Below are 26,435 nucleotides of genomic sequence, written 5' to 3'. Positions count from 1 at the left end.
CTTTTTAAAACGACCATGTATAGTAAGGCGTAAAAAAAAATAATAAAAAATAAAGAAAAAAAAACGACCATGTATAGTAAGGCGTTTTTTTTTAAACGACCATGCATAGTAAGGCGTAAAAAAAAAAAAAAAAAAAAACAGAAAAAAAAAACACGGCCATGTATAGTAAGGCGTTTTTTTTTTAAAACGACCATGCCTAGTAAGGCGTAAAAAAAACAACAACAAAGAAAAAAAAACATGACCATGTATAGTAAGGCGTTTTTTTTAAACGACCATGCATAGTAAGGCGTAAAAAAAAAAAAAAAAAAAACAAAGAAAAAAAAAACCACGGCCATGTATAGTAAGGCGTTTTTTTTTTTTAAAACGACCATGCCTAGTAAGGCGTAAAAAAAAAAAAAAAAAACAAAGAAAAAAAAACACGACCATGTATAGTAAGGCGTTTCTTTTTAAAACGACCATGTATAGTAAGGCGTAAAAAAAAAAAAAAAAAGAAAGAAAAAAAAACACGACCATGTATAGTAAGGCGTTTTTTTTAAAACGACCATGCCTAGTAAGGCGTAAAAAAAACAAAGAAAAAAAAACACGACCATGTATAGTAAGGCGTTTTTTTTTAAACGACCCATGTATAGTAAGGCGTAAAAAAAAAAAAAAAAAAAAAAAACTAAGAAAAAAAACACGACCATGTATAGTAAGGCGTTTTTTTTTTTAAACGACCATGTATAGTAAGGCGTTTTTTTTTTTTTTTTAAACGACCATGTATAGTAAGGCGTTTTTTTTAAACGACCATGCATAGTAAGGCGTAAAAAAAACAAAGAAAAAAAAAACAAAGAAAAAAAAAAACACGACCATGTATAGTAAGGCGTTTTTTTTTTTAAACGACCATGCATAGTAAGGCGTAAAAAAAATAAAAAAACAAAGAAAAAAAAACACGACCATGTATAGTAAGGCGTTTCTTTTTAAAACGACCATGTATAGTAAGGCGTAAAAAAAAATAATAAAAAATAAAGAAAAAAAAACACGACCATGTATAGTAAGGCGTTTTTTTTAAAACGACCATGCCTAGTAAGGCGTAAAAAAAACACACAAAAAAAACAAAGAAAAAAAAACACGACCATGTATAGTAAGGCGTTTCTTTTTAAAACGACCATGTATAGTAAGGCGTAAAAATAAAAAAATAAATAACTAAAAAAAAACACGACCATGTATAGTAAGGCGTTTTTTTTAAACGACCATGCCTAGTAAGGCGTAAAAAAAACAAAGAAAAAAAAACACGACCATGTATAGTAAGGCGTTTTTTTTTTAAACGACCATGTATAGTAAGGCGTAAAAAAAAACAAAACAAAAAAACTAAGAAAAAAAACACGACCATGTATAGTAAGGCGTTTTTTTTTTAAACGACCATGTATAGTAAGGCGTAAAAAAAAAAAAAAAAAAAAAACTAAGAAAAAAAACACGACCATGTATAGTAAGGCGTTTTTTTTTTAAACGACCATGTATAGTAAGGCGTTTTTTTTTTTTTTTTAAACGACCATGTATAGTAAGGCGTTTTTTTTAAACGACCATGCATAGTAAGGCGTAAAAAAAACAAAGAAAAAAAAAACAAAGAAAAAAAAAAACACGACCATGTATAGTAAGGCGTTTTTTTTAAACGACCATGCATAGTAAGGCGTAAAAAAAAAAAAAAAAAAAACAAGAAAAAAAAAACCACGGCCATGTATAGTAAGGCGGGTTTTTTTTTCAAACGACCATGCCTAGTAAGGCGTAAAAAAAAAAAAAAACAAAGAAAAAAAAACACGACCATGTATAGTAAGGCGTTTTTTTTAAACGACCATGCATAGTAAGGCGTAAAAAAAATAAAAAAACAAAGAAAAAAAAACACGACCATGTATAGTAAGGCGTTTCTTTTAAAACGACCATGCCTAGTAAGGCGTAAAAAAAACACACAAAAAAAACAAAGAAAAAAAAACACGACCATGTATAGTAAGGCGTTTCTTTTTAAAACGACCATGTATGATAAGGCGTAAAAATAAAAAAATAAATAAATAAAAAAAAACACGACCATGTATAGTAAGGCGTTTTTTTTTAAAACGACCATGCCTAGTAAGGCGTAAAAAAAAACAAAGAAAAAAAAACACGACCATGTATAGTAAGGCGTTTTTTTTTTAAACGACCATGTATAGTAAGGCGTTTTTTTGTTTTTTTTAAACGACCATGTATAGTAAGGCGTTTTTTTTAAACGACCATGCATAGTTAGGCGTAAAAAAAAAAAAAAGAAAAACAAAAAGAAAAAAAAACCCATGGCCATGTATAGTAAGGCGTTTTTTTTTTTTAAAACGACCATGCCTAGTAAGGCGTAAAAAAAAAAAAAAAAACAAAGAAAAAAAAAACACGACCATGTATAGTAAGGCGTTTCTTTTTAAAACGACCATGTATAGTAAGGCGTAAAAAAAAAAAAAAAAAAAACAAAGAAAAAAAAACACGACCATGTATAGTAAGGCGTTTTTTTTAAACGACCATGCATAGTAAGGCGTAAAAAAAATAAAAAAACAAAGAAAAAAAAACACGACCATGTATAGTAAGGCGTTTCTTTTTAAAACGACCATGTATAGTAAGGCGTAAAAAAAAATAATAAAAAATAAAGAAAAAAAAACGACCATGTATAGTAAGGCGTTTTTTTTTAAACGACCATGCATAGTAAGGCGTAAAAAAAAAAAAAAAAAAAAAAACAGAAAAAAAAAACACGGCCATGTATAGTAAGGCGTTTTTTTTTAAAACGACCATGCCTAGTAAGGCGTAAAAAAAAAAAACAAAGAAAAAAAAACATGACCATGTATAGTAAGGCGTTTTTTTTAAACGACCATGCATAGTAAGGCGTAAAAAAAACAAAAAAAAAAACAAAGAAAAAAAAACACGACCATGTATAGTAAGGCGTTTCTTTTTAAAACGACCATGTATAGTAAGGCGTAAAAAAAAATAATAAAAAATAAAGAAAAAAAAACGACCATGTATAGTAAGGCGTTTTTTTTTAAACGACCATGCATAGTAAGGCGTAAAAAAAAACAAAAAAAAAACAGAAAAAAAAAACACGGCCATGTATAGTAAGGCGTTTTTTTTAAACGACCATGCATAGTAAGGCGTAAAAAAAAAAAAAAAAAAACAAAGAAAAAAAAAACCACGGCCATGTATAGTAAGGCGGGTTTTTTTTTCAAACGACCATGCCTAGTAAGGCGTAAAAAAAAAAAAAAAACAAAGAAAAAAAAACACGACCATGTATAGTAAGGGGTTTTTTTTTTTTAAACGACCATAAGGCGTAAAAAAAAAAAAAAAAAAAAAAAAACAAAGAAAAAAAAACACGACCATGTATAGTAAGGCGTTTCTTTTTAAAACGACCATGTATAGTAAGGCTTTTTTTTTTTTAAAACGACCATGTATAGTAAGGCGTAAAAAAAAAAAAAAAAACAACAAAAAAAAACACGACCATGTATAGTAAGGCGTTTTTTTTTTAAACGACCATGTATATAGTAAGGCGAAAAAAAAAAAAAAAAAAAAAAAAAACACGACCATGTATAGTAAGGCGGTTTTTTTTTCAAACGACCATGCATAGTAAGGCGTAAAAAAAAACAAAAAAAAACAACAAAGAAAAAAAAAAACACGACCATGAAGAGTAAGGCGGTTTTTTTTTCAAACGACCATGCATAGTAAGGCGTAAAAAAAAACAAAAAAAAAAAACAAAGAAAAAAAAAACACGACCATGTATAGTAAGGCGTTTCTTTTTAAAACGACCATGTATAGTAAGGCGTAAAAAAAAAAAAAAAAAAAATAAAGAAAAAAAAACGACCATGTATAGTAAGGCGTTTTTTTTAAACGACCATGCATAGTAAGGCGTAAAAAAAAAAAAAAAAAACAGAAAAAAAACACGGCCATGTATAGTAAGGCGTTTTTTTTTAAAACGACCATGCCTAGTAAGGCGTAAAAAAAAAAAAAAAACAAAGAAAAAAAAAACATGACCATGTATAGTAAGGCGTTTTTTTTAAACGACCATGCATAGTAAGGCGTAAAAAAAATAAAAAAACAAAGAAAAAAAAAACACGACCATGTATAGTAAGGCGTTTTTTTTTTTAAACGACCATGCATAGTAAGGCGTAAAAAAAAACAAAAAAAAACAAAGAAAAAAAAACACACGGCCATGTATAGTAAGGCGTTTTTTTTTTTTAAACGACCATGCCTAGTAAGGCGTAAAAAAACAACAAAAAAAACAACAAAGAAAAAAAAAACATGACCATGTATAGTAAGGCGTTTTTTTAAAAAACGACCATGTATAGTAAGGCGTAAAAAAAACAACAAAAAAAAACCAAAGAAAAAAAAACACGACCATGTATAGTAAGGCGTTTTATTTTTTAAACGACCATGTATAGTAAGGCGTAAAAAAAAAAAAAAAAAGAAAAAAAAAAAACACGACCATGTATAGTAAGGCGTTTTTTTTTTCAAACGACCATGCATAGTAAGGCGTAAAAAAACAACAAAAAAAAACAACAAAGAAAAAAAACACACGACCATGTATAGTAAGGCGTTTTTTTTAAACGACCATGCATAGTAAGGCGTAAAAAAAAAAAAAAGAAAAACAAAAAGAAAAAAAACCCCACGGCCATGTATAGTAAGGCGTTTTTTTTTTTTTAAAACGACCATGCCTAGTAAGGCGTAAAAAAAAAAAAAAAAAACAAAGAAAAAAAAAACACGACCATGTATAGTAAGGCGTTTCTTTTTAAAACGACCATGCCTAGTAAGGCGTAAAAAAAATAAAAAAACAAAGAAAAAAAAAACACGACCATGTATAGTAAGGCGTTTTTTTTTTTAAACGACCATGCATAGTAAGGCGTAAAAAAAAACAAAAAAAAACAAAGAAAAAAAAACACACGGCCATGTATAGTAAGGCGTTTTTTTTTTTTAAACGACCATGCCTAGTAAGGCGTAAAAAAACAACAAAAAAAACAACAAAGAAAAAAAAAACATGACCATGTATAGTAAGGCGTTTTTTTAAAAAACGACCATGTATAGTAAGGCGTAAAAAAAACAACAAAAAAAAACCAAAGAAAAAAAAACACGACCATGTATAGTAAGGCGTTTTATTTTTTAAACGACCATGTATAGTAAGGCGTAAAAAAAAAAAAAAAAAGAAAAAAAAAAAACACGACCATGTATAGTAAGGCGTTTTTTTTTTCAAACGACCATGCATAGTAAGGCGTAAAAAAACAACAAAAAAAAACAACAAAGAAAAAAAACACACGACCATGTATAGTAAGGCGTTTTTTTTAAACGACCATGCATAGTAAGGCGTAAAAAAAAAAAAAAGAAAAACAAAAAGAAAAAAAACCCCACGGCCATGTATAGTAAGGCGTTTTTTTTTTTTTAAAACGACCATGCCTAGTAAGGCGTAAAAAAAAAAAAAAAAAACAAAGAAAAAAAAAACACGACCATGTATAGTAAGGCGTTTCTTTTTAAAACGACCATGTATAGTAAGGCGTAAAAAAAAAAAAAAAAAAAACAAAGAAAAAAAAACACGACCATGTATAGTAAGGCGTTTCTTTTTAAAACGACCATGTATAGTAAGGCGTAAAAAAAAATAATAAAAAATAAAGAAAAAAAAACGACCATGTATAGTAAGGCGTTTTTTTTTAAACGACCATGCATAGTAAGGCGTAAAAAAAAAAAAAAAAAAAACAGAAAAAAAAAACACGGCCATGTATAGTAAGGCGTTTTTTTTTTAAAACGACCATGCCTAGTAATGCGTAAAAAAAAAATCAACAAAGAAAAAAAAACATGACCATGTATAGTAAGGCGTTTTTTTTTAAACGACCATGCATAGTAAGGCGTAAAAAAAAAAAAAAAAAAAACAAAGAAAAAAAAAACCACGGCCATGTATAGTAAGGCGTTTTTTTTTTTAAAACGACCATGCCTAGTAAGGCGTAAAAAAAAAAACAACAAAGAAAAAAAAACATGACCATGTATAGTAAGGCGTTTCTTTTTAAAACGACCATGTATAGTAAGGCGTAAAAAAAAAAAAAAAAATAAAGAAAAAAAAACACGACCATGTATAGTAAGGCGTTTTTTTTAAAACGACCATGCCTAGTAAGGCGTAAAAAAAACACACAAAAAAAACAAAGAAAAAAAAACACGACCATGTATAGTAAGGCGTTTCTTTTTAAAACGACCATGTATAGTAAGGCGTAAAAATAAATAAATAAATAAAAAAAAAAAAACACGACCATGTATAGTAAGGCGTAAAAAAACAAAGAAAAAAAAAACAAAGAAAAAAAAAAACACGACCATGTATAGTAAGGCGTTTTTTTTTTTTAAACGACCATGCATAGTAAGGCGTAAAAAAAATAAAAAAACAAAGAAAAAAAAAACACGACCATGTATAGTAAGGCGTTTTTTTTTTTTTAAACGACCATGCATAGTAAGGCGTAAAAAAAAACAAAAAAAAACAAAGAAAAAAAAACACACGGCCATGTATAGTAAGGCGTTTTTTTTTAAACGACCATGCCTAGTAAGGCGTAAAAAAACCAAAAAAAACAACAAAGAAAAAAAAAACATGACCATGTATAGTAAGGCGTTTTTTTTAAAAACGACCATGCATAGTAAGGCGTAAAAAAAAAAAAAAAAAAAACAAAGAAAAAAAAACACGACCATGTATAGTAAGGCGTTTTTTTTTTTAAACGACCATGTATAGTAAGGCGTAAAAAAATTAAAAAAATAAAAAAAAAACAAAGAAAAAAAAACACGACCATGTATAGTAAGGCGTTTTATTTTTTAAACGACCATGTATAGTAAGGCGTAAAAAAAAACAAAAAAAAGAAAAAAAAAACACGACCATGTATAGTAAGGCGTTTTTTTTTTCAAACGACCATGCATAGTAAGGCGTAAAAAAACAACAAAAAAAAACAAAGAAAAAAAAAAACACGACCATGTATAGTAAGGCGTTTTTTTTTAAAACGACCATGTATAGTAAGGCGTAAAAAAAATAAAATAAAATAAAGAAAAAAAAACACGACCATGTATAGTAAGGCGTTTTTTTTAAACGACCATGCATAGTAAGGCGTAAAAAAAAAAAAAAAGAAAAAAAAGAAAAAAAAAAAGAAAAAAAAACCCACGGCCATGTATAGTAAGGCGTTTTTTTTTTAAAACGACCATGCCTAGTAAGGTGTAAAAAAAAAAAAAACAACAAAGAAAAAAAAAACACGACCATGTATAGTAAGGCGTTTTTTTTTTTTAAACGACCATGCATAGTAAGGCGTAAAAAAAAACAAAAAAAAACAAAGAAAAAAAAACACACGGCCATGTATAGTAAGGCGTTTTTTTTTAAACGACCATGCCTAGTAAGGCGTAAAAAAACCAAAAAAAACAACAAAGAAAAAAAAAACATGACCATGTATAGTAAGGCGTTTTTTTTAAAAACGACCATGCATAGTAAGGCGTAAAAAAAAAAAAAAAAAAAACAAAGAAAAAAAAACACGACCATGTATAGTAAGGCGTTTTTTTTTTTAAACGACCATGTATAGTAAGGCGTAAAAAAATTAAAAAAATAAAAAAAAAACAAAGAAAAAAAAACACGACCATGTATAGTAAGGCGTTTTATTTTTTAAACGACCATGTATAGTAAGGCGTAAAAAAAAACAAAAAAAAGAAAAAAAAAACACGACCATGTATAGTAAGGCGTTTTTTTTTTTCAAACGACCATGCATAGTAAGGCGTAAAAAAACAACAAAAAAAAACAACAAAGAAAAAAAAAACACGACCATGTATAGTAAGGCGTTTTTTTTTTCAAACGACCATGCATAGTAAGGCGTAAAAAAACAACAAAAAAAAACAACAAAGAAAAAAAACACACGACCATGTATAGTAAGGCGTTTCTTTTTAAAACGACCATGTATAGTAAGGCGTAAAAAAAAAAAAAAAAAAAACAAAGAAAAAAAAACACGACCATGTATAGTAAGGCGTTTCTTTTTAAAACGACCATGTATAGTAAGGCGTAAAAAAAAATAATAAAAAATAAAGAAAAAAAAACGACCATGTATAGTAAGGCGTTTTTTTTTAAACGACCATGCATAGTAAGGCGTAAAAAAAAACAAAAAAAAAAACAGAAAAAAAAAACACGGCCATGTATAGTAAGGCGTTTTTTTTTTAAAACGACCATGCCTAGTAAGGCGTAAAAAAAAAAACAACAAAGAAAAAAAAACATGACCATGTATAGTAAGGCGTTTTTTTTTAAACGACCATGCATAGTAAGGCGTAAAAAAAAAAAAAAAAAAAACAAAGAAAAAAAAAACCACGGCCATGTATAGTAAGGCGTTTTTTTTTTTAAAACGACCATGCCTAGTAAGGCGTAAAAAAAAAAACAACAAAGAAAAAAAAACATGACCATGTATAGTAAGGCGTTTCTTTTTAAAACGACCATGTATAGTAAGGCGTAAAAAAAAAAAAAAAAAATAAAGAAAAAAAAACACGACCATGTATAGTAAGGCGTTTTTTTTAAAACGACCATGCCTAGTAAGGCGTAAAAAAAACACACAAAAAAAACAAAGAAAAAAAAACACGACCATGTATAGTAAGGCGTTTCTTTTTAAAACGACCATGTATAGTAAGGCGTAAAAATAAATAAATAAATAAAAAAAAAAAAACACGACCATGTATAGTAAGGCGTTTTTTTTAAAACGACCATGCCTAGTAAGGCGTAAAAAAAACAAAGAAAAAAAAACACGACCATGTATAGTAAGGCGTTTTTTTTTTAAACGACCATGTATAGTAAGGCGTTTTTTTTTTTTTTAAACGACCATGTATAGTAAGGCGTTTTTTTTAAACGACCATGCATAGTAAGGCGTAAAAAAACAAAGAAAAAAAAAACAAAGAAAAAAAAAAACACGACCATGTATAGTAAGGCGTTTTTTTTTTTTAAACGACCATGCATAGTAAGGCGTAAAAAAAATAAAAAAACAAAGAAAAAAAAAACACGACCATGTATAGTAAGGCGTTTTTTTTTTTTTAAACGACCATGCATAGTAAGGCGTAAAAAAAAACAAAAAAAAACAAAGAAAAAAAAACACATGGCCATGTATAGTAAGGCGTTTTTTTTTAAACGACCATGCCTAGTAAGGCGTAAAAAAAACAAAAAAAACAACAAAGAAAAAAAAAACATGACCATGTATAGTAAGGCGTTTTTTTTAAAAACGACCATGCATAGTAAGGCGTAAAAAAAAAAAAAAAAAACAAAGAAAAAAAAACACGACCATGTATAGTAAGGCGTTTTTTTTTTTAAACGACCATGTATAGTAAGGCGTAAAAAAATTAAAAAAATAAAAAAAAAACAAAGAAAAAAAAACACGACCATGTATAGTAAGGCGTTTTATTTTTTAAACGACCATGTATAGTAAGGCGTAAAAAAAAACAAAAAAAAGAAAAAAAAAACACGACCATGTATAGTAAGGCGTTTTTTTTTTCAAACGACCATGCATAGTAAGGCGTAAAAAAACAACAAAAAAAAACAACAAAGAAAAAAAAAAACACGACCATGTATAGTAAGGCGTTTTTTTTAAAACGACCATGTATAGTAAGGCGTAAAAAAAATAAAATAAAATAAAGAAAAAAAAACACGACCATGTATAGTAAGGCGTTTTTTTTAAACGACCATGCATAGTAAGGCGTAAAAAAAAAAAAAAAGAAAAAAAAGAAAAAAAAAAAGAAAAAAAAACCCACGGCCATGTATAGTAAGGCGTTTTTTTTTTAAAACGACCATGCCTAGTAAGGTGTAAAAAAAAAAAAAACAACAAAGAAAAAAAAAACACGACCATGTATAGTAAGGCGTTTTTTTTTTTTAAACGACCATGCATAGTAAGGCGTAAAAAAAAACAAAAAAAAACAAAGAAAAAAAAACACACGGCCATGTATAGTAAGGCGTTTTTTTTTAAACGACCATGCCTAGTAAGGCGTAAAAAAACCAAAAAAAACAACAAAGAAAAAAAAAACATGACCATGTATAGTAAGGCGTTTTTTTTAAAAACGACCATGCATAGTAAGGCGTAAAAAAAAAAAAAAAAAAACAAAGAAAAAAAAACACGACCATGTATAGTAAGGCGTTTTTTTTTTTAAACGACCATGTATAGTAAGGCGTAAAAAAATTAAAAAAATAAAAAAAAAACAAAGAAAAAAAAACACGACCATGTATAGTAAGGCGTTTTATTTTTTAAACGACCATGTATAGTAAGGCGTAAAAAAAAACAAAAAAAAGAAAAAAAAAACACGACCATGTATAGTAAGGCGTTTTTTTTTTTCAAACGACCATGCATAGTAAGGCGTAAAAAAACAACAAAAAAAAACAACAAAGAAAAAAAAAAACACGACCATGTATAGTAAGGCGTTTTTTTTAAAACGACCATGTATAGTAAGGCGTAAAAAAAATAAAATAAAATAAAGAAAAAAAAACACGACCATGTATAGTAAGGCGTTTTTTTTAAACGACCATGCATAGTAAGGCGTAAAAAAAAAAAAAAAGAAAAAAAAGAAAAAAAAAAAGAAAAAAAAAACCACGGCCATGTATAGTAAGGCGTTTTTTTTTAAAACGACCATGCCTAGTAAGGTGTAAAAAAAAAAAAACAACAAAGAAAAAAAAAACATGACCATGTATAGTAAGGCATTTTTTTTTTTTTAAACGACCATGTATAGTAAGGCGTAAAAAAAAAAAAAAAAAAAAAAAAAAAACACGACCATGTATAGTAAGGCGTAAAAAAAACAAAAAAAAAACAAAGAAAAAAAAACACGACCATGTATAGTAAGGCGTTTTTTTTTCAAACGACCATGTATAGTAAGGCGAAAAAAAAAACAAAAAAAAACAACAAAGAAAAAAAAAAACACGACCATGAAGAGTAAGGCGTTTTTTTTTTAAACGACCATAAGGCGTAAAAAAAAAAAAAAAAAAAAAAAACAAAGAAAAAAAAAACACGACCATGTATAGTAAGGCGTTTCTTTTTAAAACGACCATGTATAGTAAGGCGTAAAAAAAAATAATAAAAAATAAAGAAAAAAAAACGACCATGTATAGTAAGGCGTTTTTTTTAAACGACCATGCATAGTAAGGCGTAAAAAAAAAAAAAAAAAAACAGAAAAAAAAACACGGCCATGTATAGTAAGGCGTTTTTTTTTTAAAACGACCATGCCTAGTAAGGCGTAAAAAAAACAAAAAAAAAAAGAAAAAAAAAACATGACCATGTATAGTAAGGCGTTTTTTTTAAACGACCATGCATAGTAAGGCGTAAAAAAACAAAAAAAAAAACAAAGAAAAAAAAAAACACGGCCATGTATAGTAAGGCGTTTTTTTTTTAAAACGACCATGCCTAGTAAGGCGTAAAAAAAAAAAAAAAACAAAGAAAAAAAAACACGACCATGTATAGTAAGGCGTTTCTTTTTAAAACGACCATGCCTAGTAAGGCGTAAAAAAAACAAAGAAAAAAAAACACGACCATGTATAGTAAGGCGTTTCTGTTTAAAACGACCATGTATAGTAAGGCGTAAAAATAAATAAATAAATAAATAAAAAAAAACACGACCATGTATAGTAAGGCGTTTTTTTTAAAACGACCATGCCTAGTAAGGCGTAAAAAAAACAAAGAAAAAAAAACACGGCCATGTATAGTAAGGCGTTTTTTTTTTAAACGACCCATGTATAGTAAGGCGTAAAAAAAAAAAAAAAAAAAAAAAAAAAGAAAAAAAACACGACCATGTATAGTAAGGCGGGTTTTTTTTTTTCAAACGACCATGCATAGTAAGGCGTAAAAAAAACAAAAAAACAAAGAAAAAAAAAACACGACCATGTACAGTAAGGCGTTTTTTTTAAACGACCATGTATAGTAAGGTGTACAAAAAAAAAAAAAAAAACAAAGAAAAAAAAACACGACCATGTATAGTAAGGCGTTTTTTTTAAACGACCATGTATAGTAAGGTGTAAAAAAAAAAAAAAAAAAAAAAAAAAAAAAAAAAAACAAAGAAAGAAAAACACGACCATGTATAGTAAGGCGTTTTTTTTTTTTTTAAACGACCATGTATAGTAAGGCATAAAAAAAAAAAAGAAACAAAGAAAAAAAAAACACGACCATGTATAGTAAGGCGTAAAAAAAACAAAAAAACAAAGAAAAAAAAAACACGACCATGTACAGTAAGGCGTTTTTTTAAACGACCATGTATAGTAAGGCGTAAAAAAAAAAAAAAAAAAAAGAAACAAAGAAAAAAAAACACGACCATGGCGTTTTTTTTAAACGCCCATGTATAGTAAGGCGTAAAAAAAAAAAAAAAAAAAAAAAACAAAGAAAAAAAAAACACGACCATGTACAGTAAGCCGTTTTTTTTAAACGACCATGTATAGTAAGGCGTAAAAAAAAAAAAAAAAAAAAGAAACAAAGAAAAAAAAAAACACGACCATGGCGTTTTTTTTAAACGACCATGTATAGTAACTTTTTTTTTTTTTGGTGGTGACTTATAGTGAAATCCGTGCACAAAAGAGCAGCTGATTTCACAGGCTGCACTTGTGCCGCTGCTGCATCCCAGACAGCCTCAAGCAAAATTGCAGCACAATGAACAACGTGGGAGAAATCCCCTTGATAAGGGCTATGCTCATACTCCCCCAACTGGTGGCTTAACAAATTACATGCTTGCTTCAAAATTAATAAATACATAAATACTTAGCGGACGCCAGATGACATGCAACTCCAACAAACCTTCTGTACATATGTATTAGTCAACATTAACAAAATTAGCCTATGCTAAAGAGTTAGCAATCGCAATTTGCATCCGCGTGCAAGTCACCATTTAGTTGACACAGACATCATGATGTCACACGCTTTGACGTCACGCTCGGAGCCCCCCCGAAGCGCTACCTCGTGGGATTCCTACCGACGCACAGGCACCGGCTCTCAGACCTGACTGACGAGCATGTGTGTGCGTGGTCATTTATTGTGGCAAAGGGAAAATTGAGAGTTTTGAATGAACAAAGAAGCTGCTGTAAAGTTGACTTGCTGAAGGGCGCAAGTCTCCATTTTCGTTCGCCAACTCGAAAGGCAAACTGACAGGCATGACACAAACAGGCACCATCCAGCTTTTTCCTCTGGCAATCACATTATTAAGCCAGCTATAAATATAAAATAGCAAAATGATACTGACACTCAAGTAGGTAAGCGCTTGTATTAGTTTGACTTTTTTCTCCCTCAGTGATGACAGTAACATATTATTTATATTTGTACTTATACACTAATTATAAATAGACAAAAAAATGAACACTAAAAATAAAGATAATTTTATCAAATCTGTATATATTTCAACACCTTTACTTTCACTGCTACTGTGTATATGCAGCATTAATAATTTACTTTGCTAAACTATAATTATGTATTTAAAATGAAAACTATGATATCACTTCAAAATGAATACAAACTAAACTATTAAAAATAGTTACTTTACAACAAAAAATCAAATTAAGCTAACTTAAATTTACCAGTCACATACATAATAAAATATGATTAATAAATAACCTTTATAACTTTACAAACTCATATTTTCATGTATTTATTTATATTTAATTGAAACTATACAAGAATTCGAATTAGCTTTGGTCTTCAACAACAACAAACATGTACGGCAATGAACTTCCTTCCGGCTGACCTTTGGTCATGTGACAGGTCCATGGCCCTGATGGCGGCGTCGCAGGCCGGGTACACGTAGAGCGGCTTGAGGCTGCACGCTTGCCACACTTGCACCACGCCGTTGTCGCCGCCCGTAGCCACGTTGTGCCCGTCGCTGCTCAGCACCATCGCCTGCGACCAGAAAAAGATAAAAAATAAAAATCATGCTCTCTTTTCAATATGCAACAAAATTAGGTTCATTGTTATTCTGCATGTATGTTGCAATAAACAACAGCTTTCATTACAAGATTTGTTTGAGTATCTCGGCTCTTTTGTTATTCTTATGAACAAACAAATAATTAAACAATCTACAAAACGCTTGAGCGAAAAAAAATAATCTGGCAAGAGAACAAAAAGCAAAATGGAAAACGAAGTAAAACTGACAGACAAAAAGATACATATACAAATAGTTATGTTAAAAATAGAGGGGAAAAAACAAAGTAGTGTGAATGGAACAAATACATGAAAAATAATGATAAACAAGTAAAGCAAATGAAAATAAAAGGAAAGGCAATAGAAAAATATATTCCAAAAATATATGAACAAATCGAGACAAAAGTACATTGTGGGGGAGGGGTTCAAAGTGAAACGAAAATGCAAAATTAATTCATGAAAACAAAATAATAGCAATGGTAAATATAAAGTATGAAAGTGTATTGCATTCACTTGGAAAAAAACTCATTTTTCTGAGTAATTTTTTGAAGGGAGCTTTGATTTTTGTGTATTTTTTTTTTTTATTTTCTGTTTTTCTAAATACTTTTTTTCTGTATTCTGTATTTTTTTTCTGTCATATAAACATATTCAGAAAAACGGAAACATTTTTCAAAATTGAAAAAGTAAACTGAAAATATAAATTAACAAACAAAAAGTAAATGAAAATTTAACAAATCAAGAAAAGTGAACACAATAGTACATGTAAAATGAGTCAAAAATAGAATTAAAATAGTAGTAATAAAATAAAATAGTAGTAGTAGTATTAAAATAATAATGGATGAATGATGTAAAACATAATGGAAAATAAACTGTAAAATTATTAAGTAAACAAAAAAGACTTCAAACAGTCAAAGAAGTACATGAAACATGGAAAAATCAGTAATTACAAGAAGTAAATAATGAAAAAAATAGACTGAAATAAAATATGCAGATTAAAGATTCAAAAAAGTAAATAGGAAAATAAGACAATACTAAGAAAAAACAATAAGAATATAAATGACAATTGAAGAATAAAATCAACAAAACATTAATGAATACTAAACTCATTGAATAACAACAATGATACAAAAAAAAAAATAAAAAATAAAATAAAAAAAAAATTCAATCAGCTTTCCATTTGTGTGGTTTGGAGAAGGCCAAATGTGTTTTGACTGACCCTGGTGCTGTCGCGGATCTCCATGTGGGCCAGCAGCTTGCCGTTGATGCTGAAGTTGCAGAAGCGTCCGCGCTCGTAGTAGACGATGCAGTGGCCCTCGCTGGACACCGAGATCAGCCGCGCCCGCCGCCAGCTCTCGGGACCCTCCAGCGCCCGCAGCAGGTCCCCCGTGATGGTGTGCACCAGGCACGGACCGTCTGACAACAAACGCACACCGGCACGCCGAGCGAGGATGACGCTTTTGTGTATTCACGCGCCAAAATCTTCTTACCCCATCATTACATTACAAAAGCTCGATGGTATTTGAATTTATTTGTTTTTAAATTGACCAATGAATGGATGGATGGCATTTAGGCTGGCTGACCTTTGGCGCCACTGATGACCAACCCCAGCTCGGCGCAGACCGCCACGCACGCCACTTCCTGCTCGTGACCCGTCAGGATGGCTCGTGGCGCCGGGTAGTCGCCTGCAGCAACAACAACAACACGCACACACACAAGGAGCGCTGAAATTAATATCATTTACTAGAAAGACCCCATGATACTGTTGGTCTCATACAACGCAGCAATTTAGGAGCAATGCGCCCTCAAGTGGCCATCAGTAGTACAATGCAGCCTCTCCCCAAAAAGTCATTGAGCACGTTTGATGTGAGAAAAATAACATGATAGCACATCATCAAACAAAAATGAAACAAAAAGTATAGAAATGATCTTGCGTCAAAATTTACTTACGCTGACATTTTTTTAACTGTCATGCAAGTGGAAAAATTAAACGCTTACTGTTAAAAAAAAGAAAAAAAAAGAAAAAAAAAAGAAAAAAAAATGAAAACGTATGTACATTGCAAAGGTGGAAAAATTCAAACAAAGTGAAAATGGGGGGGGGGGGGGGATCATTTGAGGTGATAGGATACAGGTAAATGTGATTGATTATCAAATAAGTAAATTCAAATAAATGAAAACAGGGGAAAAATAAATGTAATAATAACGATGGATGTCTACTGCGCATGTAACGTGACACAAATCTAAAAGAGCTCAGCTAATAACCGCAAGCTAATGCTACTATTTCAGGCTAATCCCTCCAGCGCCATGTCAGTGACAATCACGCTGCATCCCCAAAGCCCACCTGCCTCCCCCTGTTGGCTAGTCTGCTGGACTGTGATGGATGTGGTCCCACCGAGACCACGCGGGACCCCGAGCCGCGCTGTCAGTGCCAGCAGCTGCTCTGAGGATGATGCGGGGGTGGGGCGAGGGGGGCTTGTGTGAGGACAAGTGTCACAGAAGGCCCCTGGGGAGGTAACAAGGAGGCTGGAGCCGCTCACCTGCCCGACAAAAGATTCAATCTCCCCGTCTCAGTCGCCTTCACCCTCAGGACGAACGCAAGTCGCAAGGGGAGCTGGTGGGGGTCGGGGGTGTGTGATCGAATCAGAGTCACTATTTTAATTATCTGACACCTTTTTTTTTTTTTTTAAATGTAAGTTAGCGAAAATCTGCCAGAAATGGATTGTAATTGCGTTAACGTGCCATCAGATGGCAGCAAACCACATTTTTACAATTTGACAACAATTCAAGATACTTGCTTTACACCAAGATGCCACCGGATGGCGCCAAAGCTACATTATTACATCAGACTAGGCTTTGGTAAACTTGTCAATGATGAAGGACAAAAAAAAGATCCAAAAGACTAATATGAATTGAAACGCCATTACAAAATTACTCATAAGCATAAATGGCTTCAAGATGGCTTGATTTTGGTGCACATGTCCGTTCCATCATTGAAGAAGACATTCGCACGCGTGTCCAAGATGATCGTTAAGCATCGAGAGCGCCAGGGGAATTCCTTTTTCGCGATGCAATCAACACAACAAGCTCTCGCCGGCTAATTGGACTCAGCCGAGCCGAAATTCTTAATTAGCCGTTCCCAGCTTGTGTCAACTTCATCAAAATCCGGACTTGCGCGTGAAAACAAACAAACAAAAAAAAAAGCTACTTACTGTTGACGGGGTTGTCGCCGATGATGTGATGCCTGCCGCTCCAGTACCACAGAAGAAGAGTGGCGTCTCTGGAGCCCGACACGATGTAGCAGTCGCCGCCGATGTACGACTCGGAGCGGGCCAGACACGTCACCACGTCCCAGTGGCCGAACACGATCTGGGTCAGCTTTCCTGCTCGGGACACAAACCGGGCCGAGGTTCGTTCACATGTCGTGGGCAGCGTCAGGACCACCAAGAAGGACGATGGAGACGCCCCAAAAACAACAAGCAGCATGATGGATAAGTAAAGCTATCAGATGAAAAATTAATAATGACACTGTCATGGTTTGTTTTTTGTTATTTATTAGACTCTACAAGGTTTGATTTTAATAAGATATCATGAAAGAAAAAATAAATAAATGTATGGTATTTGATGGTATGCAGCTTCACTTGTGATATAAAACTTAATTTAAATGGCATTGAAATTCAACGAGTCACTGAAATCAAGTTTTTGGGCGTGATTATTCATCATAAACGGTATTGGAAGGCACATATAGAACAACACGAACCGAAAATGAGACAAATTAGTGGCTCTTCTTTATAAGGAAAAAAGATTTCCCACATACGAAAGGTCTTCATATATTGTACTATTGTATTTCATAATGGGAAACTGAAGCTTCATGAAGCTTCATGAAACACTATTTTTTTGATTCCTCTAGATGGTGCTCTTGGTGTAAATAAAAAAGCCTGTGCAATGGAAATTGATATTTCCTTTGCATCTTTAAATCAAGAGTGCTATCTCGAGGAGTGAAAAATTTCACAAGTGCGTCATGAAGCTTCAATTGTCCATCATTACTTTTGCGTTGCCTCCCAACGGGGAAATATGTATATAAAGACCAATTATTACGTTCCAGGAAAAAGTGATTAGAATAATGAATGAAGTTGGCGACAGAGAACAAGTTAATTATTTTAAAATGTATTTTCACTATAATTATAGTTTAGCTTTAGTTTTAAAAATATAAGATCTAGTTTTAATTTTTAGATTTTTCAATTTTAGTTTGAGTTGTTGTTAGTGCTGTCAAAGTTAAAACATTAACTAATTAATCACAAAAAGAATTATCACATTAATCACATATTATCGCAGATTAATCCTCTTATTAATTTTGACCGCAGATGATCCTTCAGCTGACAGCTGATAGTTACATTAAAGGTAGCACAGGTTGTGGTTGAGCAATAAACATAACTACATGCATTAAAGTGACGTATTTCATCAACATTTGTGTATGACATTCAGAATATTTGCTCATGTCATAACGTTTTTTTTTTTTTTTTTCATTTTAAATTATGCAAGTTAATTAACTGTTTAGAAAGAGGAGGATGAGTGTGTGCAGTGGATAAAAAAAAAAAATTGGAGATGTCCTCACAACATTAAATGTCATGTGATTAATCTGATTGAAAAATATAATCGTTTGACAGCGCTAGTTATTTTGTTAGCTTTCGTTAGGCGTATAATAATAACCTCAAGATATGTTTGGTTGTGCGTCAAAGGGAATGACATCTCTAATGTTCATCTTTTTTTTTTTAGCTATTCATGACTTCCCTCTTCTTGGCATTGGAATGTCTTACTTGGGTCGCCTGTATTCCAAACCGGGTTGTCGGGCAGAGAGCAAGTATTGACGGCGTCAACCACGCACCGGCGCGCCCACTTTTTTTGCCCTCCCGCCCACCTGTCTCCGAGGAGTACACGCGGAAGCTCTTGTCCCAGAAGCCGCACACCAGGATGTAGCGGTTGTCAGCTGTCACCACGAAGCACTGCGTGCTGATCTGGATGCTCTGGTCCACTAAGTCTGTCATCTGGCGCTTGTTGCCGGCAGCGCCGTTGGCTGCGGCGGCAAAGGAGGAACGCAACGCGGGGACACGTGTCAACGGGGGACGTGAACATACGTCGGACAAGCCGGCGGAATCACGGGAAGGGCTCACCCATCAGAGGGTCCATCTCGATTGGGAGATGATGAGCCTGCTCCAGCGAGTATCCTGGTGCGCCTCGGAGGCCTGAAAACAGACAAAAAACAAAACAAACACTCGGTCAATTTGAGTGGTGGAACAAGTGCAAACGACTTGCAGTGAACTCAACGAGCTCACAACTTGCAGCTGTTTAGAAGATTGGCAACCATTCTTCTAAAAAGAGCCTCCAAGCTGTTCATTGTCTCTCTTGGTTGGGTTTATGATTTAATGATTGCTTTGGTAAAAACGCAATGACTCTGCCTTGCAAAAATTTGGTATTTCTGTGAACTTTTCAAGCCGCGATTGCCCCTCTCCTTTTTTTTTTTTTTTTTTCCCTCGTACTCTGTGCGTGCATGACGTAGTAAGACCAGGGTTTGTCTGTGGCAATGATGAGCTGTCAAATAAGTTGCTGGCTTTGTTTTTTTTTGTCGAATCGAAGCACAAAAGCCAAGAACATGTCATACAGGGCTGGGTATCTAATTTCCTCAATGGATTCGATTTCGATTCACAAGAGTTCAGTTTGATTCGATTTCCGATTCAATTAACTTCAAACTGATATTAATTATGGAACATCAATTTGTTTTAGAAATCAATGACATGATAAAAACAACACAAACATTAAATTCCACTTGAAATTACATTTTGTGGAGGCAGTAACTATTTCATTAATTGTGGTTTATTAATGAAAGCAACATGTTCTAATTACTTCTTTACACAAACATTGAGATCAGCAAGGATGAGCTTAAAATATTTTCATCATTCTAATTCAATAATTGCAAATATAAATGTAAAAGATTCTGAATTGCCTTAAAGTGCAAAAAGTCAAGTCTTTCATAATGTAAGAAGACTTTCAGAATTCAATTTTCCTATGAATGTATGGGGAAAAAGAGATACTAAAATAATCGATATCAGGCTCGAAACGAAAATCAATATGATATTGATTATTACATTTTTTTTAAACCCAGGCCTAATATAATATTGTGGTGTTTGATGCAGAAAAGTCACGCAAAACATGGCTGGTAATTTGATCAATCTCGCTAGCTTAAATTGAAATGTTGTGACACAAGTGAGGAGCAAGCATTACCATCTTTACAGCTGTCAAGCGTTATGGATTGACCATATTTTGTTATTGAAATCACCAAACGCTGCCACGTTGCACCCGGTGCTCGGGAGTCATAATGTCGCTAATGCATCACCGTTTATTGATTAGCAGCAAGGCTAAAAGACACGTCATTTCAGTTAACGTCTTGATGCTATTGCTAACCTCGATTACTGTTATTCATATACAAGGCAGCGTTAGTATGCAGGGATGACACAATAATAAAGACAAAACATGACGTCCCATCACAACAGCCACAAGTCGACAAGCGAGTGCACCAAATTCCCTTAAGGGAGGACCCCAAATGCACCGCAGGCAACGCACACAAAGGTTTAATGATGTTGGACGGTGCACCTTGAACACATCATCTGCACACATGACTTTGAATGTGAACATTTTGGATGAAAGGCGATTTCATCCGAGCATCCAAATGAATGAAGACATTTATTCCAGGCAGGAATAAAATAAATGTTGTCGTCAGAGCCAAACCGCATTTCCTCCCTGCCCAAAATGGCCGCCTGTGGTCTGAAGCTGCCCTCATTAGGGCTGCTGGACTCCCTCGCTCGCACCGTCTTTTCCACTCTGACAGCTGGGAAGTGTGAGGGGAATGTGCGCTGGAGCCGCCGCCTGATTTCCAAGCAAGCATTGCTTTGGCCCCCTGACCCGGAGGTGGCGGCTCCGTTCTCGGGGGGCGCGGTTCACACGGCGGCGGCGAGAGGCAACATGTGGAAACACTCTTCACCTGGGTCGGGATGGCGCCCGGGCCCAGGTGACGTTTTTACGGCGGCTCGCCACTCACCGACCGTGTTGTGCCAGCGGTTGACGGCGAAGAGGCGGCTACAGGTGACGGTCACCACGGCCGGCACGGCCAGGTGCGGCAGCGTGTTGGCGGCCACGTGCGTCACCGGCGAGTTGGACGGAAACTTCAGCACCATGATCACGTCCTGCTGCAGCTGGTCCTTGAACATCAGAGGACTCTGTCAACGGAGGAGGCAACACGCAACTCATTGATTTAACAATTCAAACAGATAGCAGGTCTCTGGGCATGGCAGCGTTGCCATGACAACCAGGTTAGGGTAGCTAGGGCGTTTAGATGAAGCAAGGGCTCCTCTGTGTTGCTAATTTGACTGACTTAAAAGATATATTTTACACAGTAAGTTAACTACAAAATATATAAATTTAGCTAATTTTCCGGCCCATCTAGCAAATAAAAAAAGGAAATAAAAACATATGTGGCAACTTTTTGTGGTGCTACTGGAGAATTTTGGAGACTAAGACTTAGGAGCCGTCCAGACACAAATGACTAGCACTTGTGCAAAGCCGGCACGAGGAGAATTTATTGATAACACTCATGAAGACTCAACTGTATTTTCCTTCGTGATAGCAGAAATTTGTTAACAAGAAGCAGACGTACATGCATGTGTCCGTGACTGAACATTTCCGTGTGTGCCAGTAGCTAATCTACGTTGCAGCTCTGCTTACCTTTTGGATGATAATATTAATAATAATAATAATAATAGTTGCAAAAGGAATTCTAATAATAATAATAGCGCTTCTATCTCACCTAAAATTGTGCTGTTTTGTATTTATCAACTATAATGGACAGAAACTCGTTCTGGGGCAGTGTTTATGCTAATTAGCTGAGCTATGACATCACAATCTGCTAAAAGAAATGTGGAACAGCTCGTTCACAGATGCATTTTCAGAACTAGACAGCACACATGGTGTGTACTTGGGTGTTTAATTTCACACAAATACGGATCCACAACACAAATGAAAAAGAATGTAATTTGGTGGTTTGGTGATGAAGAGCTGCATCCATGAGTGATAATAGGATCTGTACTTTTACTGTCTTTATGGTAGTGTTTGCAGTTACGTCATTCACATTTTAGTTCAATTATAACTAACCAATTATTGAAATGCATCCCTATAATACTATAATACATATGTACAATTTGTGTTATATAAACAACACTTTTTGTTTACAATAAGTCAATTAACAAATACAAAATGTTATTTAATCAATTTTAGAAAAAAAAAACTGCAAAACTTACACAATAAATATTACAGAATGCTTGATAAATCAGATTAAAGAAGCGAGCGGGCCCCAAATGTGGCCCCCGGGCCATACTTTGCTCACTCCTGATGTATCATCTTCATCTTTGTGGTGTTTTGACCAAAGCCACTCCCATATTATGAAATTAAATTGTGAGGGACAAAAAAGCACATTGTGAACGGTTTGCGTGTGTGTGTTTTTTTGTTTTTCTCCCAGCATGCTCTCTGCTCTCACCAGGTGCATGGCGGAACTGCGTGGAGGATGAGGCTCGATGAGCAAGTGAGATGGCGTCTGTCCAAAGCTCCGGATCTGCGCCTCTGTGGCCTGCGGGTGGGGAAGCGAGAGAGCGAGCGAGAGGAGAGATGGAGAGATAGAAAAAGAAGAAATGAGAGAGAGAGAGAGAGAAAGAAGAGAGAGAGAGGGCTGCTGTCACATTGGATCTTTGTCAAAGTGATGGGTCAATGCGCTACTTGACAATGCAAGCAAATCCCAACTCAGCCCTGCCTCACGGTGTGGCGGGGTGGGGAGGGTTGGAGAGTGGGGTGCGCTCCCGGGACAACCCCCCCTCCCCCTTCCCCATCCTCACCCGCCTCACCCTGCAGAGTCATCCAAGTGTTAGTATGGAAGAGACAGGCCTTTTCCTATTAACATGCTTGGCTTAACCATTCCCATTTGCAGGCGCGAGGGGCCCCCGCTTGCGCAAACGCTAACCTGGAGTGACATGGCGGCGGCCAGGGCCGGCCGCTGCGCTCTTTCGTGCTTTTGTGCCCAAGACAAAGGAGAAGGACGTGCGCACGCAGAAACAGAGAAGATGTTTACGCACGCTAATATCAAGAGGCAGGCAAAGGTACATCATGAGGTTCCTTTCAAAGGACGATGCTTCACATGCTAGGAAATCTTTGTCAGTTTGGAAGAACACGCACACACAACTCGAATGGTAATCATGAGAGACCTCCACCATCAAGGCTGACCAAGACTAAAAGAAAAGCACTCCCTTTATATTTGATTCTGAGCTAAAACATTAACAACACGACAATCCACAGCATGAATTTGTTTTGTATTTTTTTGTAGCATTTACGACAACTCTGGTTTTTATATTGGTTAAGTAACTAGCATAATGTGGAACCACCATGATGAACAAAGAGATGTTTTGTTAAAATGAGTAAATACTGGAAATGATAGCCTCAATTATCAAACCTCAAATATTTTGTGATTTTATGGTCAGACGAAAGCCATGTCTAATGTAAAAATATTGCTTCGGCGCCAATTTGGTGGCATTTAGGTGACATATTTATTATGTTTTAGGGTAATGTTGTAAAACAGTTTATATGATTTTCTTTTTTTTTTCCATAATTTGCGGCAGCGCTCAGTCACTCGAGTTTCACTGTATTCCCATTATCCATCCATCCATCCATCTCCTTAACCGCTTACTCCTCACAAGGGTTGCGGGGCTGCTGGAGCCTATCCCAGCCGTCTTCAGGCAGTAGTTTTTTTGAAAAATTTTTTATTTTTCAATCAACTCTTGCACTTCACAAATAATATAAAAAATAAAAAATAAAAAAAAAATAAAACTAATCCGAAAACTAATGAAAACTAAATTAAAACAAATCATTTAAAAAAATAAATTAAAACAAAACAAAATACATGATCAAAAATCCCAAAAAACAAAATTCAAAATTACAACCCTGGTGTGGTTTGTGCCAACTTTCATGTACTCCATCCAACATGGACGAAAACATCCAATCCTGGTTGGAGGCAACACTGCAAATCAACGATTTGTGTGTCTGTCATTGACGCTGATGGACGTGAGCGGCGCCTGTTCCTCCATCACGGAGGCGTTGAGGGCCGAGCCGTCCTTTTGCATGGGGGCTGTACACACCGCTTAAAATCACACGCAGCCAATGGGCAGCACATGCCAGGGCCGCGCACGCGGTACGGGACGTTCCGATGTGATTCTGGATGAGGACAGGCCACCTGCGAATCCCCCCACCCCACCTCCTCTCCCCCTCCCCGCCCCCAAAACAACTTCCTCTACCCCTGCAGTCACTTCCAATTTGGCACAAGGCTGCTGTCCTCACTGTCGCGCTGCACCGAAAAGTTTTGTGGGAGTTCTTGCTGAGCACAATTGGGCAAAATGAACTTCTTGCATAAAGTCAACCTCATGACATTTTGGTATTAACGGCTTAAAAATATAATTTTTGAATAATATATTTTTTTTCTGAAAAACAATGATTAATTGATAAATCCCAATAATTCAAATAATCATGTGAGTAAAATGAATGTACTTTTCAAGGGAAATTCAGTGGGGCGTGTCTTACCGTGAATGATCAAATGATATGATGATAAATGTCCCATCTTGCGTTTGTTTGAAGTGCTCTGGTGCTCTCGCATTCAACGGCGTCACAAATACACAGCAACATCAAGTCTGTCAGACAGAAGGAGGACGTGCCCTCTGCTTGACCCGCTAAGCAGCGTGGGATCGCCATGCGTCACGACACCTGAAGCTGGCGACACGCCGGCAAGAATGACGGCAAAGACACGCACGCACGCACACGCACGAGTACTGTATAAGCATCAAGGCCGACTACTCTTGAGCTTTAGCAGCATACAGGAATGAAATAGACGGTGGGTGTCCCCTAAAACGTAATCAATTTTTGCCTTTAGATACAAGTGACCTCATTCAGGATTTTTTCAAGATACAAGCAATCATTTGGCCCTTTTTTTTTTTTTTTTTCCTTCAACTCGTGAGGATTTTGGGGGGTAACCCAGTAATGTCAATACAGTATACCAAGTGTGGAATAGCTTCAAAATTGCTTCATATGTTCTTCTTGTTTACATATTCATTATAATCCTCAGCTATTGGTCCCGAGGGCATCTGCAGATTGACAGCTGTGACGTGAGCATGCATGGAACATTGTTGTTGTTCTCATATTTCACCATCAAATTTGAAATGCAATTTTAAGTATAATTTCAACCTTTTCAGAATTTGATTGTGTTTTTTGTCAACTACATAGTAATGGGTATGAAATGAAAACAACACAATACAGCTGTTTATCATACATGAGACTGGATCTCATGCTCAGCATATACGAGTACACCGTCTTCAAAAATTTTAAAGATTTTACTCAATATCTCAATGCACATCAGAACAATTTGCAAAATTTTGACAAAATGTTTTCTGTAGAACATGCGCTTAACTCACAGCATGAAAGTAAGGCTATAATAGAATACTTAGATTACAAAATCTTCAGTTTAATCAAATTAACTAATGCCAAAAAAAGAAATTATGCAACTCACAACAAAAACAACTACATCTAGTATTTTCCATGACCTCCATGACTTTTATACATAGCAACATGTCTGCGAGGCCTGGATTTAACAAGTTGTCAGTCTTTTTCTCAGGGTCTACTTATATGTGCTAAATGATCAACAAAATTTTGTTCAGAAAATTACTTTTTTGTCTACATTTGTGGGAGTATTTTGTTAGTATAGTATCCCATAGAAAATTGTAATTCTGAAAGGAAACTAAAGGTCTTGCAAACCTGTTGGGGTGTACTCATTTATGCACTGTACACCAGACCCATCGCAGATATGTCAAAATCCAAGATGCACTAAAATAATTGCCAGCTTCACAGAATAAGAATCCCCCCAAACAAAACAAAACAAAAAACAAAAATGGCACTTGGATCAGGCAATTGTTGGCGCGAGTCGTTTGCATAATGGTCACTTGACAAATAAAGGCGCCGCTGGAAGTGACAGTATATAAATGACTTGTTGTGCAGACAGCAGATGGCGGATATCACAGGAAAAAGAGAGACTCGTCCCGGAAAAGAGCCACAATGCACGGCAGCTGCCGCCACCGCCGCAATTAAGCTATTTGCGAGTGGCCCGCCGCAGCTCATAGATATTCAATTAATTCGTTGAGGACATTGAGATGCGCCCGCCTGGCTATTGACGCCACTGACCTCTGCCCATTGATCACAGGATCACTCACGTGCTCATTGATCCGGTTGAAAGCGGGAGGCCCGTAATCAAATGGGAAGCTTCTGATGATGAGTCACTGTTTGCTACTGACAGACGAGACGAGCGCGTGCCAGGACACATGCCGACAGGAAGTTATGTCGGCCGTGAGTAACACGAGTGGGGGAGGGAGGGGCTCGGTCACCATGGAGACCAATCGTGCACAGTAATGCCCTGCATATTTGCAGTTCAATTAT

The 26,435-nt window shown here is 34.7% G+C and overlaps 1 protein-coding gene and 1 long non-coding RNA gene across 6 annotated transcripts in view; one reads left to right on the top strand and one right to left on the bottom strand.

The window, feature by feature from the left end:
• Positions 1–26,435, bottom strand: part of nbeab (neurobeachin b) — a 216,993-nt gene that overhangs the window by 10,313 nt on the left and 180,245 nt on the right. For 4 of the 5 annotated variants that reach the window (XM_077540847.1, XM_077540849.1, XM_077540850.1 and 1 more), the window contains 8 exons: positions 22,453–22,542; positions 20,962–21,139; positions 19,040–19,111; positions 18,787–18,942; positions 17,081–17,251; positions 15,455–15,556; positions 15,091–15,287; positions 13,702–13,853 (listed from right to left, as the gene is read on the bottom strand). In XM_077540847.1, coding sequence (XP_077396973.1) covers positions 13,702–13,853; positions 15,091–15,287; positions 15,455–15,556; positions 17,081–17,251; positions 18,787–18,942; positions 19,040–19,111; positions 20,962–21,139; positions 22,453–22,542 — 1,118 coding nt within the window. The remainder of the gene's footprint in view (positions 1–13,701; positions 13,854–15,090; positions 15,288–15,454; positions 15,557–17,080; positions 17,252–18,786; positions 18,943–19,039; positions 19,112–20,961; positions 21,140–22,452; positions 22,543–26,435) is intronic. The other variant, XM_077540848.1, reaches the window with a different exon arrangement.
• LOC144033074 (uncharacterized) lies at positions 16,826–19,703 on the top strand. The gene is made up of 2 exons (XR_013287864.1): positions 16,826–17,363; positions 18,723–19,703. It is a non-coding gene; the product is annotated as an uncharacterized LOC144033074 (long non-coding RNA).

The sequence above is a fragment of the Festucalex cinctus genome, chromosome 13 (genome assembly GCF_051991245.1).
Source record: "Festucalex cinctus isolate MCC-2025b chromosome 13, RoL_Fcin_1.0, whole genome shotgun sequence".
Lineage (NCBI taxonomy): Eukaryota > Metazoa > Chordata > Actinopteri > Syngnathiformes > Syngnathidae > Festucalex > Festucalex cinctus.
This window is presented reverse-complemented; position numbering and strand designations above follow the sequence as displayed.